General features: G+C 58.2%; 2 protein-coding genes across 3 annotated transcripts; one reads left to right on the top strand and one right to left on the bottom strand.

Moving 5' to 3' along the window:
* LOC311523412 (UPF0696 protein C11orf68 homolog) lies at nt 1–3753 on the bottom strand. The gene is made up of 3 exons (XM_084633350.1): nt 3608–3753; nt 2564–2745; nt 1–2245 (listed from the first exon to the last, which is right to left on the bottom strand). The coding sequence occupies exon 3, from the start codon at nt 2215–2217 to the stop codon at nt 1477–1479; it is 741 nt and encodes a 246-aa protein (XP_084489476.1). The 5' UTR covers nt 2218–2245; nt 2564–2745; nt 3608–3753; the 3' UTR covers nt 1–1476.
* Nucleotides 3754–5173: 1420 nt separating this feature from the next.
* On the top strand, nt 5174–13812 carry DRAP1 (DR1 associated protein 1). Of its 2 annotated transcripts, XM_084635533.1 has the most exons (7): nt 5175–5332; nt 8960–9032; nt 9498–9591; nt 10112–10231; nt 11045–11135; nt 11559–11644; nt 12090–13812. In XM_084635533.1, exons 1-7 carry the CDS (start codon nt 5291–5293, stop codon nt 12241–12243), a joined length of 660 nt encoding a protein of 219 aa, XP_084491659.1. In that variant the 5' UTR covers nt 5175–5290; the 3' UTR covers nt 12244–13812. The 2 variants fall into 2 exon arrangements, with proteins under 2 accessions (XP_084491660.1, XP_084491659.1); XM_084635534.1 differs by lacking the exon at nt 10112–10231 and having other exon boundaries at nt 5174–5332.
* Nucleotides 13813–14425: the final 613 nt, after the last annotated feature.

Here is a 14425-nt window from a genome sequence, read left to right as displayed (position 1 = left end):
TTCAGTGGAGAGTTGTTTTTATTAATCCTGTTTACAGCTCAAACACCCATTGAACAGCTGGGAGAAACATATCCTGCAGGAAAGACCCAAACCCCTCAGCAATCCCTTGCTCCACTGTCATCCCCTGGAGCCCCAAGGTTCCTTCCTGCTTCCACTTCCCCACCAGAGCGGTTCAGGATTCAACATGCTCAAGGCCCCAGGAGAGGCATTTTAAAGACAACCTTTGCATACAGCAGAGCAGGCCTCTGGGCAAGGAGACAGCAGCCATCCATGGCTCCTAAAGCAGGCAGAGGGGCTCCAGTGCTGTATCTATACCCCCTTTGGTTGTTAGATGTCCCCAAAAGGGGGGTTAACAGAAACAATCTGCGCTGTTCAGGGGACTTGACACACAGCCCTTTTCCAGGGCAGGAAGAGCCAGAGATGTGTGTGCACAGACACTATGTTCTGAGAGCTGTATGGGGAACAGGCTCAGTGAAGGATCTACAGTACTTAGCATGAGTGGCAGTGGGACACCTACTACTTCTTCCTGTTTTCCAAGAGCCATGGCCCTGCTCCTGTCACCCTCAGACACCTTAATGGGCCCTGCACAGACCTGACTGTGGCCTCTTTCGGGTGGCCACTTTTTCCCCTCCAATGAGGGACTGCAAGGGCTAGAGAGAGAACTAGTTAGTGAGAAGGCTGTTGGAAACATCACCCAGCTGCTGCTGTATGAGCAGAGCTCAGGATTGCCTCCTCTACTGAGTGAGCTCTGTGTCTCATGGAAAAGGCTTTCCTAAAGGACAGGCTGCTGGGAGCCGTGGTGCTTTCAACATACAAGCAGCACTGGAAGGTGGTTGTGGTGAGTTGAACTCACAGCCCTAGCCCTCAGCTATACGATAGCACACAGACCATGAAGGAGTTAAGCATGCAGAGTGGCACCAGCAAACCCCATGGGCTTTGGGAATTTAAAGGGACAGTGCCAGCTGATGACAAGAACCTCCTGAGTCTTCTATCCAAGTGACTGCAGCTCAGAGGAGCAGAGGTGGTTTTCCAGGGAAACAGGGAGAACCTCATTAGTAGAGAGACACCTAGCGGCATGGCCAGTGCTGCATCATGCATGAGTGTGCCAAACGTGGCTGAGAATCCTGCAAGATAGTCCACTGTCATCTTTAACAGAGGTGTGACCAGCAGAGACTCCAGCTCCCAGCAGCCAATTCTCCACCCTGCTTACTTAAGGATCTCAGCTAGCGGCAGTTACTAGCAGAGCACCTGTCCTTTGAAAGAGGGAGACTAAGTGAGGAGCATTGCATACTGGGATTTGTAGTCTGTGTGGGGCCTCCAATCCACGCTAGGTTCTATGTACATTAAGGGCAGGCCACACCAAACAGACCAATCAAAATGCAGTTAGTTTCAGAGCACAGTTGGGAGGCATTGGTGCCAGCTGCCCGTACTGGAAAGGGGAAAGGAGGAACTGCCAGATGGGGAGCGGGGCCCAGTCTAAGTCACCTCAGTGTTGCTGACTTTGTTGATGATGCGAGAGCGGCGGGGGATGCACTCTAGGTCGAACTTGCTCTCATAGATGGTGGGGCAGAGGTGCCAGCGATTGTCCCGGTAGATGCCTAGGTAGGTGTAGACATCAGGCTTGTAGGAGAGCAGGCACTTGACACCAGTGCCCCGGATGGCAGCGTCCGCATCCATCACCTTCTCCTCGTTGGTGAAGTCATCTGTGTAGATGCAGATGACATGCTTGCGGTCCGAGCTGGGGTAGCAGGGGCTGACTTTGGCCACCCCAAAGTGCCCCTCCAACACTGAGCGGGCGATGCCACTCCAGGCATGGTCCACCTTGAAGCCGGTATCCAGGTGCATCAGCCACTTGCCGGTGAGGACGCAGTGGTTGAGCGCCAGCTCGCGGATGGTGTCGAAGGTGACATGGCGCCCACTGATCTGGAGCCGCTCCCAGGCCTCCTGCAGCCCCACCACATCACCTGACTCTGGACAGTAGTTTGGACCGTAGATGGCAATCCAGCCCACAGGCTCAGTGCGGCGCTCGGGGTCCCCAAAACGAGACACTCGCGAGGGCTGGTAGGTCTGCAGCCACTCCTCGAACTCGGCCCGTGGGGTCTTTCGTGCATCAAACACCACCCAGGGATCCATGTCAGCTGCCATGGACTCAGCGGCCAGGTGCTCGGCCGAGAAGGCCCCTCCCTTCCCCACGTCACCATCATCCTGGTCTGACATCGCTCACTGGCCTGTGGAGGAGTGGAACCTAGGATGGAAGGGTCAGGGAGATGGGAAGCAACATGATGGTGCACCATCTAGCCCAATCTCCATAGCAGGACCCAGGACAGAATCAACCGCTAGAGTCCCTCCCCCAGGACCCTGCCCAGTATGAACAGAGATTTCCCCCACTCCCATTAGTACCCCCCATCTCCTCCAGGGGTCTGCTCACTATGGATGGAGACCGTCCATTAGCTCCCATCCCCCCCACAGCAGGACTGTCCCCTATAGCCCATCCCACAGGGTCCTTGCCCACTGTTGATTGAGGTACCCCATTAGTTCCCATCCATGAACCAGAATAATTTACCTGCTATTCGTGGGCTTCTGGGGAAGTGAACACAATGCAGGATGGGTATCCAAATGCAGGATGAGCAATCAAGGGCTTGGAACGAGCAACACTAATGTAAAGACCACCTGGAAACCCAACTGAGGATGTGTGTGGCAGGCTGCTTGCTGTACATGCCCCACAAAGATGCTGCTTCGACTTTCCTATTAAAGAAAAATCATGGCTCACCGTGGAGGACAGGGAGCAGAGCACACTAAATGATCTGTACAGCCCAGTTAGAAACACAGCCATGCCAACAGGGTATAAACTCCAGATCGCCCACTGTATCTTTTAAACTTGTCCTAGATCAGCTGCACTCAGCCACTTCCATATGGGGACCCTTCCCCACACAATACAGTGGGAAAGGCAGGGGGCACGACACAAACACTTCATGTACTCAGGCCAGCAACATCCGTTCCTTTGTCAGACCAAGAGCACTTGAAATGGCTTGTCCTGTGCCACTTAGTGATATTCCCCCACCCTGAAGATCCCTAGATTGTCATAGCACAGTGTCAATTTGAGGGTTATGACTCTTCTTCCCTCAGGAGACGCTGCTGGGGGTACAGAATGAGATACGTCTCATCTTAGGGCGAGACAGTGGAAGTTAGTATCATTAACCTCTTTATTACAGATGGGATAAACTGAAAGGCTGAAAGACGAAGGGACTCATCCACCCAGCAGCTCTGACGCAGAGCTGGGAAGAGAACCCAGGAGTCCTGCTCCCCACCCCCCACCCCCATTCTAACCCACCAGAACCCGCTCCAGAAGCTGGGAAGAGAACCCAGGAGTCCTGCTCTCCCCCCCCCCCATTCTAGCCCACCAGAGCCCACTCCCCCCCAGAAGCTGGGAAGAGAACCCAGCCCCCCTTTCACTCTGAGCGAACGCGGAGCAAAGCCCACGGGCCCCTCCAGGGCTGCACACGACGGCAGGGGACACCCCTCCCGCGCGCCCGCCACGCCCCCTCCTTCCCCCGCTGCGCCCCTCCCGAGACAGCTCCGCAAGCGCCCGCCCAGGGCCCAGCCTCACCAGCCCCTTCCCGCGCTCAGCTCCCGACCGCCCCCATACTGCAGCCTGCCCGCTGCGCCTCACACGGGGGTAACGACCGCGGGGGCGGGGGCGGGGCCTCGGCCTAACCCGGATGGGGAAACGTGGAGCCAGGAGGGACGAAGTGAAAGACCCGGATGTGGTAGAACTAAGGGTGGAGTGGGAGGGGACTAACCAGGTAGGGGGCGGGACCTAGTGTACGGAAGCGGATTCGCTGGTGGATGGGGGCGGGGCTAAAGCAACCAATCCGCTCCAGCCTGAGCCCCCTCCCCCCGCCCAGCAGTTTGTGGCTGTGGCTCCAGGCGCTCAGGCTCGTGGGGCCGGGCTGCAGCTGGTTTTGAGGTGGCCTATGGCGGAAAGTCAAGCAAGGCATCGCAGAGGGCCCAAGCCAGTGGCGGGCCAGTAGTATGACCCTGAGCGCTGTTCTGTGGGAATAATGGGTGTTAAACCCCCCCTCTGGGGCCATGAGACAGGGACGCCTCACCAGGTGATGAGATGCAGCCACCTCTGGAATGGGACACAGGGACTCTTTATACAGGGCTCCCATGTAGCGGGGCGCATGGCTGAGAGCAGGGGAAAGAGCCAATCATAGACTATCCAGGTTGGCAGGGACCTCAGGAGGTCATCTAGTCCAACCCCCTGCTCAAAACAGGGCCAATCCCCAATTTTTGCCCCAGATCCCTAAATGGCCCCCTCAGGAATTGAACTCACAACCCTGGGTTTAGCAGGCCAATGCTCAAACCACTGAGCTATCCCTCCAAGGACATTCCTTCTGGGGCCCCTGGTGTTGGCCACTGTTGGAAGACAAGACGCCTTTGGCCGTTCTTATGTACATCAGTGCAAAAGTGCAGTCCCTCTGCCATCCTTAGTGCTCCACGGGTAAGGAGAACCTCAGACCCAGTCTACCTGCTCAGGGAAAGGGAGCTTGCCTGAGACCCTCCATAGGGGAGGGGGGAAGACACAGGGATTTCATAGATCCCCATCTCTGGCGGTGAGGGTCAACCTGGTGGTGGGGATCCTCCATCTTCCAGGGATGGGGAGTTGCTGGGGAGCAAACAATCCCAGGGAGTCCATGTCTCAAGAACTGGGCGGCTCTTGGAAGGCCTCCGTGATGGGGGACTCCAGGCGTCTCCAGCATGGAGGAGGGGCTGTAAGATCTGCTTTTTCTTGGGGGGCTGGAAGGGGGAGAAGAGAGGAGAGGCGGAATAGCAGATGGAGGACACCCGTCCTGGTGGGTGGTAGAGAGAGCAGAGTTGTGAGCCCCCAGGTCCTGGCACTGAGGGGAGGGGGACCCTGAGGCAGGCGGGGAGACAAGGGCTGGCCCTGGCATTGCAGGACCCGGTCCCGGGAGAACGGAGAAAATGCGGTGGGGGCACCAGTTCCGGGGGGCGGGGATGGGGACACCGGGGACGGGGGACGAAGGAGAGTCACGGGGTGGCACCTGTGCTAGGGACGAGGGGGCCCCCTGCGCCGGGGGGCGGCTGGAAAAGGGAGGAGTCCGGGGGGCAGGGCAATGGATGGAGTCAGCCCGGCGCTGGAGTGTTCCGGCGGCGCTAGGACCCTGGCGGCCGGTTCGGCGGCGGGCGACGCCGGGAGCCGGCGGGGTGGAGCGGGGCGGGCGGGGGTCGCTGCTGCCGCTGCTGGAGCCTGAGCCCGAGCCCCGCGATGCCGAGCAAGAAAAAGAAATACAACGCGCGCTTCCCGCCGGTGAGTGCGGGCCCGAGGCTCCCGGCCGGCACCCCGAACTCCAGCCCGGCCTAGCGCCACCCTCGGCCCCCCCAGCCCCAGCTCCCGAGCCGGCCTAGCGCCCCCCGCGCCCCGGCACCCCTAACCCCAGCCCCCGGGCCGGCCTAGCGCCCCCCCCCGACACCCCTAACCCCAGCTCCCGGGGCCGGCCTAGCGCCCCCCCCGGCACCCCTAACCCCAGCCCCCGGGCCGGCCTAGCGCCCCCCCCGACACCCCTAACCCCAGCTCCCGGGGCCGGCCTAGCGCCCCCCCCGACACCCCTAACCCCAGCTCCCGGGGCCGGCCTAGTCCCCCCCCCCCCGCCCCGGCACCCCTAACCCCAGCTCCCGGGGCCGGCCTAGCGCCCCCCCCGGCACCCCTAACCCCAGCTCCCGGGGCCGGCCTAGCGCCCCCCCCGACACCCCTAACCCCAGCTCCCGGGGCCGGCCTAGCCCCCCCCCCGCCCCGGCACCCCTAACCCCAGCTCCCGGGGCCGGCCTAGCCCCCCCCCCGCCCCGGCACCCCTAACCCCAGCTCCCGGGGCCGGCCTAGCCCCCCCCCCGCCCCGGCACCCCTAACCCCAGCTCCCGGGGCCGGCCTAGCCCCCCCCCCGCCACCCCTAATCCCAGCTCCCGGGGCCGGCCTAGCCCCCCCCCGCCCTGGCACCCCTAACCCCAGCTCCCGGGGCCGGCCTAGCCCCCCCCCGCCCCGGCACCCCTAACTCCAGCCCCCGGGCCGGCCTAGTGCCCCCCCGCCCCGGCACCCCTAACTCCAGCCCCCGGGCCGGCCTAGCGCCTCCCCCCTGGCACCCCTAACCCTAGCTCACCCCCCCCAGCCGGCACCCCCGGCCTGGCCTAGCGCCCCCCCTGTCACCCTAACCTGACCCCCCTGGGCCGGCCTAGCATCCCCCTAGCACCCAGCCTCTTTGTCCCAAAGCCTGGACCTCCCAGGCCCAGTCTTCCTCTTCCTTCCCTTGCCTCCCTTTACTGGTCTCAGTCCAACATTGTCTTCTTCCCCCATAGGGATGCTCCTGCTGCCTCCTCTTTTATAGGGTCCCCTGTCCCCCTCAGAGACATGCTTGAACTATCCACTTCTCCCTTTACTGCGTGCATCCTATATAGGACTCCCCTGCTGTCCCATAAGGATTTTCCTACTACCCTCTTTCCCCTACAGGGATCCCCACTGCCCCATATAGGGATTCCACCTCATACCACCCACTGGTAATCCCCACAAGGATGCCCCTTCCCTCTGAAGACCCTTCCCCCTATGATCTGGCCTCATTATGTTGATCTCCCACCTCTTCAGGGATCCTCTGGGAACCCCCTTCCTGATCTCCCCTCCCATGACCTCTCTGGTCAGTGCCCCCAACCCATATAGGGGTCTGGCTCTTCATGAACACCCCCCTAACCATTATGAACTTCCTCCCTCACACAGAGACTCTCTTTCCTCCCTCCAAAGGATGATGAATTCCCCCCCACCTATCCTTTGGGACACCACCTCTGGTGGGCCAACAGGGGGAATGTGTGCCGTTCAGACTCTCCTGTCCAGTGGGACTGTGGTCTGCCTTAGGATTCTTGGGTTCTATCCCTGGTTCTGGGTGGGGAATGGGGTCTAGTGGGTTACAACGTGGCCAGAGGGGTGTGCGGGGGAAGGCAGGGTGCATGGGAGCCAGGACTCCTGGGTTCTAGCCCCAGCTCTGCCATCTGTGCTGTCCTGGTAAGGGTGGAAGGGACACTTCCCTCTGCCCACCTTTACATAAAATGGGTTAATTCCGGACCCGCCTCCCCGGAGACTCTACTGTAGGGCGGAGGGCCTCCGTCAAAAGGCGAAAGGTTCTTATTGGAATGGCAGGAGGGGGCTGCTACTGTGGAAGAAGTGGATAGATTTACTGTTTATAGGCCTCCTTTTCCCCTGGGATTCAGTGGGGCCTACTCACACCACAAAGCACGCCTTTTCTATCTTTGTCTCATCTTCAGCAGTGGGGTAGGATGGGAGCTGAAAGCATCCTGGTCAGTTTCACCTTCTCTTCCCTGTCAGTTTCATTTCCTCCTTTCCTGGGTTGGGGTCCCTGATGCCAAATGGGGAACCTTCCTCCTCTCTTCCCCCCCCCCCCCCCAAATGACTGAAATCTGCTTTGCCATCTTCAAATGATTAAAAATCCAGGATCAGGCCTTTAAAAAAAAATCAATGGGGGGGGGTATTTTATTTGCCTTTTGGGCTGGTGGGGAGGAGCTTTTAAGGGTCAAGATGTTAAGCTTTAAATAAAACCTGTGATTCTTCCTGCATCTCTTGAGTCTACAAGCTGGGTATTTATACTGTGAAATTGATGGTAAGATCATAAGAGTTGGCAGCAAACTGAATCTAGTCCCCATCCCCCATCAGTTCCCAAAGCTATGGTTCAGACTTTGTGGTTAAGGCACCGGGATGGGGCTGGAGATCTGTGTTCAGAGCCTGGCTGTGACTTTGGGCAAGACATGTCTCTTAGTGCCTCAGTTTCTCCATCTGTAATCTGAGGATAAAACTTCCTCTATTTAGACTGTGAGCTCTGTAGGGCAATGACTGCCTCACTCTGTGTCTGTGAAGCGCTTGGTGCAACAAGGGCCCTGAACTTGGGTCAGGGTCCATGCAGTGCCTGGCACAATGGGGGTCCCCTAATCTCGGGATGGGGTCTGGTCAGTGCCCAGCACAACAAGGAAGCTCCCAATCTCAGATCAGATTTATTTTCAATAGCTTGTGCTCAGCTTTGGTCCTCACAATTTATGCCTGGGTTGTGACAGCTGACACCTTGTGGTTTGCCCCTTAGCTGTGTGTAGGAGATATTATTGCCTTGTGACATGGACACAAACATCCTTTGGTTTCGACACAATCCAGTCCAGTGGAGAAAAGGGCGTTGATTCTGCATCCGGAGGGGTGGATCGCGAGTCTGGACACTATCTTGTGCGGGGAAACAGGAGGCCCTGCTGCACTGCTAAGCCACAGGGCACAAGAAGGGCACACAGAGCCATAATCAGGGCAGGGAATAGCTCTGGTGTGAGGCTACCAGTGCCCTCGGGTAGAGGTGATGTTCCATGGGGGTTGGGCAAGCATGGAACAAGTTGACAGTTCTCAGCCTTGGCCCCTGCCTGACAACCACCCACAGTCCCCTAGTCACCACAGAGGCTGAGGAGCCAGTGACCCATGGAGGCTTTGCTCTTGTGTCAACTCCCGCGGGAGCAACCACCTCCCTGGGGACGCAGGGAAGGATGACCCAGGGAAGGGGTGACAATGTAATGTATGAATTGGAGAGGTGCATGGCACCTGTGTCCGGGGATCTAAAGTCACTTGAGAGGAGTGGGGTCGAGTGGTTAGAGCAGAGGGCCTGGGAGTACAAATCTAGCCCTAGGTCAGGGACTGTCTGGTTCCAGGGGGCATGGAATGGGATCTGGGGCCTTTTGCTGTTAGGGCAGCAGACTGGCTGGTTCAGGGGAATGGGGAATGAGTTATGGTGCCTTTCCCCTCTAGGGGGCACTCTCTCTGGTCCACACAGCCATGTCCCTGGCACTGAATGTTGATAGGAGAGTGGGACACCCCACCCCTGATATTAACTATTTCTTCTTGTCTCCCCTCCAGGCCCGGATCAAGAAGATCATGCAGACAGATGAGGAGATTGGGAAGGTGGCCGCTGCCGTCCCTGTCATAATATGTATCCTTGGGAGTGCTGTGTTGCCCAGCTCCCACTCCTGAAACCCCAATTGTTGCCTTGTGGTCTGGCCAATCCTGAGGGATCTCCCTCCCAGCCAGGCTTGGGTCATCATCCTGTAGGTTTCAATGCCCTGGCTGGTGGCTAATTACAACAGCAGGTTAGACAGAGAATCAGAGGTAGCTCATCTAGTGGCGGGAGGAGGCTGGAAGTCATAACTCCTGGGTTCTCTCCTAGCTCAGGGAGGGAGGTGGTCTTAGACTGGGGGGATGAGAGGGACTGGGAGCCAGGTCTTCTGGTTCTATCCCCACCTCTGGGAGGGAAGGAGGGCTAGTGGGTCAGAGCAGGATGGGGGAAGGCTGGGAGCCAGGATTCTTGGGTTCTATCCGCATGAACAGTGATCCTAGTACAAGCAGTGTTCTGTTCTGATCGCAGTGCTGAGTTCCCTTAACCCTTGGCTTGCCCTAGCCCGGGCGCTGGAGCTCTTCCTGGAGTCGCTCCTCAGGAAGGCCTGTCAGGTGACACAATCCAGAAATGCCAAGACCATGACCACCTCTCACCTGTAAGTACTCTACTTCCACCTGCATTCCCCCCGCTTCTGCCCAGCTGGGGACTTTCTGACCTAACCCCCGCAGTACTGGAGCAAAGAAATGCCAGATCTACTCCACAAGCAGACCTGCCGTGCTACAGAAAGACCTCTCCCACTTTTCTTGGAGCAGGGGGCTAGGAGCCAGGACTCCTAGGTTTGGTTCCCCGCTTTGCCACTGTGGCACTTCTGGACAGTCCCTTCCCCTCCTCTATGCCTCAGTTTCCCCCCTTTTCAACTGGGTGGGAGGCGGGGGTGAAGCACTAATCCCGAGCAGGGCTAAGGCTCATGGAGGTAATGGTGATTATTGTGTTGTTATGGAGGGGGAGGAGGGGCTTTGAACACTGCATCCCCAGCTGGGATGGATATAACATGGGGGTCTCTAGTAGCCCTCAGGAAGCCAATAGGGGCTGGGGGTCAGGTCCCCGGGGTTTCTGGGGGTGGAGGTGCTGCAGTCCCCTCCCCCAGAGTCTGAGCTGCTCTCCGCTCCCTGCAGGAAGCAGTGCATAGAGCTGGAGCAGCAGTTCGACTTCCTCAAGGATCTGGTAGCCTCGGTGCCTGACATGCAGGGAGATGTGGAGGATAACCACGCTGAGGGCGAGAAGGTCTCCAGGAGGTGGGCAATAGGAGGCGCTGCGCTACAGGGAGCGGGGCAGAGGCTCAGTAGGGGGTGCTCTTCCCTTACAGCCAGTGCTGGCCAATGGATGCCCCAGTGTGCCACCGGGAATGAGGCCCCTAGGGGCTCACTCTCCCTTCACAGCCAGTGCTGGCCTCGATGCCCCAGTGTGCTGCAGGGGGCGGGGTGGGACTCAGTACCGGAAGTGCCCCCTTTCAGTCACTGCTGGCCCCAGCACAGTACTAGGGGGTGCTGTGCTGCAGGAAGACATGGACAGATGGTGGTGGTCACTATAGATGCTATCGCACTTCACTAAGAATCTGGAAATGAACTCCGGTGTCGTAGCTCAATTCCCATTCTGCTGATTCCATTCTGCCTCCCAAAACCCCCGCTCTGCCATCAGAACTAGGTGCGGGGCTTCTCTTTGCTTCCTAACCTGAACCTGTGCAGTGTTGCTGTGTGTTGTTACTCCGCCACCATGCCCCACACCAGAGATGTCTACACTCCAGTGATGTGGCAAAGCGATTCCTAAATACCTCTTCCCTGTTGCGTCCCGCGGGGGACTGGCCCACGTCATAGGTGACTGTCCCAGTGGGGAGTGCTGTGGCTGGGTTGGGAGCTTGGGAGGTGGAACCCCAAAGCGTTGCTGAAAGGCATTGGGGTGGTATGTGGCCGGGAGCCCTGATGTGGAGTCCGGGGACTGGCTGGGTGACCCTGGGATGCGGTCAAGGGATTCCTTCTGCACCAATCTCTGCTGGAGCCCCCATCCATTGGCAGTGCCCCCATGACTCCTTGGTCTCTCTCCGGACGTAGGGGCCGGAAGCCGGGCAGTGGGCGGAAGAACGGCGGCACTGGCAGCAAAGGAAAGGACCCGAAGCAGTCAGGCACGGACTCCGAGCAGGAGGTGAATCTGGCAGGAGGTGTCTCCCAGCCCACAGGCTGCGTCCTGCATGCAGCAGTGCCCCCTTCTGGCTGAGCCTTGCTGAGGTGCATGGGGAGCTGAGTGAGAGGGGTAGTCCCCCGTGGGGCACAGATGGTGAAGGGTCTGGAATGCCGTCCCCTCCCTGTCTTTGGAGGTTGCCCCTCCTGGCTGCCTCCCTGTATGATCTATGGGCTGGGTGTCCCAGGAGGGGTGTAGGGTCTGGTGGTTACAGCAGGGGGCGGTGCTGAGAGCCAGGACTCTTGGGTTCTATTCCGAACCAGGGTGCGTCCTTTTCCCCCTCTCTGCTTCAGTTTCCCATGGGGCCAGCTCTGGGGAGCATCAGTCACTGTGTCCCTCAGATGGTGCCATCTCCATGCTGAGCCCCTGCTTACCCTGCCCCCACAGGAGGATTCTGAGGACAGCGAGAGCGATGGGGAGGAGGAGACGTCCCAGTCCACGCCCCCCAGCCGCCCCACCACCCACTTTCCCAGGTACAAATCGGGGCCTGCCAGCTCAGTAGTGCTGACGGGCTGGGCAGTGCTGCCTAGTGCTTAGATCTTGGACTGGGGGCGGGGGGAAGACTTCTGGGTTCTATCCCTGATTCAGGGATGGGAGTGGGATCTAGTGGTTAGAGCAGAGCATTAGCTACTTAAGGGTAGTGATAACTAGAAACCTAACAGCACTAAGTATGATCAGATGGAGCCTGACCTCTGGGGGACTGTGTTACGGGGTAGGGGCATACCAGGCTGGATGAGCTTGTTGCACTGATGGAGGGGGTGGCTACCAGACTGGATGGGACTATAGGTCTAATCCAGGGTGGGGATACTGGAAGGGCCCATGGATCGGATTGGGCTAAGGGTTGGGGTGAGGGATACGGGGTAGATGATCTCCCCTCCCCCACAGTAACCTTCTTCCTTCTCTCCTCCCTGGCTCCAGCTCTCCGGCGCCATATTTGCACTTCACCTGCCCCCCACAGTCCACCATGGCCATGCCTGTCTCCGTTCCCCCGGCCCTGCCTGCCATGATGCCCTCTGCACCAGCACCCCCTGCCCCAGCACAGGATGAGGAGGAGGAAGATTATGACTCGTAGCCCCGTTTCCTTTTAGTTTGTTTTAGTTGCTGCATTCGGGGGGGAGGGGGTGGTTCTTAAATTTATTAAAAAAAAGAGAAAAGCATTTTACCTCCACGTGGTTTGTTTTTATTGTGTCCCTGGGTTGGGCTCGAACCCCTGATTCTCAGAGCCCAGATTGCCTCATCCCTCCCCACTGCTCTCATCCCTCTCTGTGGCGCCTTCCCCAACAGACAGAGCACCACTGAGCCAACCCAGTGATTAGCTGCTGGTGTCTCCAGAGATGGGAATGGGGACAAAACAGCCACCCCAGCTTGTGAAACCTCCCCCTGCCCTTTCCTTGTGGCTTGATTTCTCTCTCCTCAGCCCCAAGGATCAGGGGTGTCTTTCCCAGAGAGTGTAGGCCTAGTGCTTACATTGATGTTACGGGTGTGATCTAGGCTTTGTCTAGGACATTCAGTTCCATTCCAGGCCTCAGTGTTGTCAGTCTGTCAGATCACGGGGCTCTTTGGTTTTGGGCAGGATTTTTTTAAGTGGTGCCCTCAGCTCTGCCCCCACCCAGCAACCATGGCTCTTGGTGGGCAGCTGGGCTCCATTTTTCTTAGAAACAGGATATTCGGTTCCACCTCAACCCTGGTTCGGTGTCCCCCTTTTCTCTGCCCCCGACACTGCTCTCTCAGATCCTGGGGTGGTGGCCTCTTTGTACTGGCTGGTCCTACATCCATTGGAGGAGGGAGAGGGACACAGTGAATCTCACAAGCAGCTTCTTCCCCTGCCCCCCATCACTGCATGTGAAATTCACTTGGGTCTGATGATTGGTTTGGGATGAATCTGAAGTAGGGGGATGTAATTAGGGCAGGGAAAGGAGTCCCCCCCCCCCCCACATGAAAGGACTGTCTCTGGGCATGTCTATCCTGGGCTTAACTGTATCTGCCACTGGAAGATGGTCCTGTGGTTTCACCCATCAGCATCCCCCCCACACGCCCGGCTGCCTCGATTTCACCCCCGGGATGGGGGCGGGAAATCTGTGAGATATGGGGCTTTTAAGCACTCTTTTTAAAAATGAATGTCCCGGGCTCTGTACGTTCTCATTCCTTTATGCCATTTGCACGTTCCCCCTCCAAGTGGGACTGGGAGCCAGGACTCTTGGGAAGGGAGTGGGATCTAATAATTAGAGCAGGGAAGTGCTGGGAGCCAGGACTCCTGGGTTCTTTTTCCCCCTCTCCCTCCCTCCCAGTCCTTCCCTCCCTGGATATTTAGCAGATTATATCTCCATTCTTTTATTGTTGCTAAACCCCAGGGCTCCATCACCCTACCCCGGTGCAGCGTAATCCTAAGGAGCAGGAATTCCCACAGCTCCTTTTCACCCCGGTCTGTCCTATTGGGAATGGGTTGTTTCCATGAACAGGGTGGGTCCTGGCACCCCTTCAGGGCAGGGGGGCTTTAAGCTATCTTGGGGTGGGGAAAAAAGGGATGCGGGGTTAAATGCTGCGTGGCTTGCGGCCACCTTGAGAGCTGGGACGCTGCGACTTTTAACGCATTTGTTTGATTTTTTTGTATTGACTCAATAAAGTTCTGATTTCACTAGAATCCCTCCGTGTTTAGGATGAAATTTACAATGGGCTGGTTCTTATTGGAGAAGGGCAACAGAGCTGGCCAGGACTCCTGGGTTCTATCCCCAGCTTTGGTAATGATTCAGTGTGGTAGGGGAGAGCTCTGTCAGGTTGTTTGGAATGAGCTGTGGGCTCCTTGGCAGCTGCAGGGACTGGTCCAGCATCCCTGCTCCCAAACATCAGCCTCATTGGCCTGGGCTACATCCCCCAACCCCTTCCCTCCCCCCGCTTTGGCCTGGGCTATGGCAGACATCCCACCCTCCAGCCAGGTGAGATCCCACCCCACTCCCCATTGACATAGGCTGGTAGTTTGTCCCCCTACCCCTGCAGACTGCACCCCTACACACTGAGATTACTCCCATCCCCTGCACCCTGGGCTGAAGTCCCCTCTGTACCTCCCCAGATGTGGAAGGCTTAGGGATACCTAGTGCCCATGTCTGCAACCCCACCCTAATCTTGGGTGCCTCCCCCGCTCCCTCTGGAGAGCAGTCATCAAGGAACTAGCTTCTAACCCCCTTCCATCTAACTGTCCCCCCTCCACTGTAGCTCCAGTCTCTTCCCAATCCCCTGGTGCAAGTGCATCCTCCTCC

The sequence above is a fragment of the Lepidochelys olivacea genome (genome assembly GCF_965140295.1).
Source record: "Lepidochelys olivacea isolate rLepOli2 genome assembly, chromosome: 7".
Lineage (NCBI taxonomy): Eukaryota > Metazoa > Chordata > Testudines > Cheloniidae > Lepidochelys > Lepidochelys olivacea.
This window is presented reverse-complemented; position numbering and strand designations above follow the sequence as displayed.

Excerpts from the sequence above, each read along its gene's own strand:
- LOC311523412 (XM_084633350.1), bottom strand. The coding sequence starts at position 2,217 with ATGTCAGACCAGGATGATGGTGACGTGGGGAAGGGAGGGGCCTTCTCG.
- DRAP1 (XM_084635533.1), top strand. The coding sequence starts at position 5,291 with ATGCCGAGCAAGAAAAAGAAATACAACGCGCGCTTCCCGCCG. Across the intron at positions 5,333-8,959 it reads ACAACGCGCGCTTCCCGCCG|GCCCGGATCAAGAAGATCAT; the intron begins GTGAGTGCGGGC and ends TCTCCCCTCCAG. Across the intron at positions 10,232-11,044 it reads GGCGAGAAGGTCTCCAGGAG|GGGCCGGAAGCCGGGCAGTG; the intron begins GTGGGCAATAGG and ends CTCCGGACGTAG.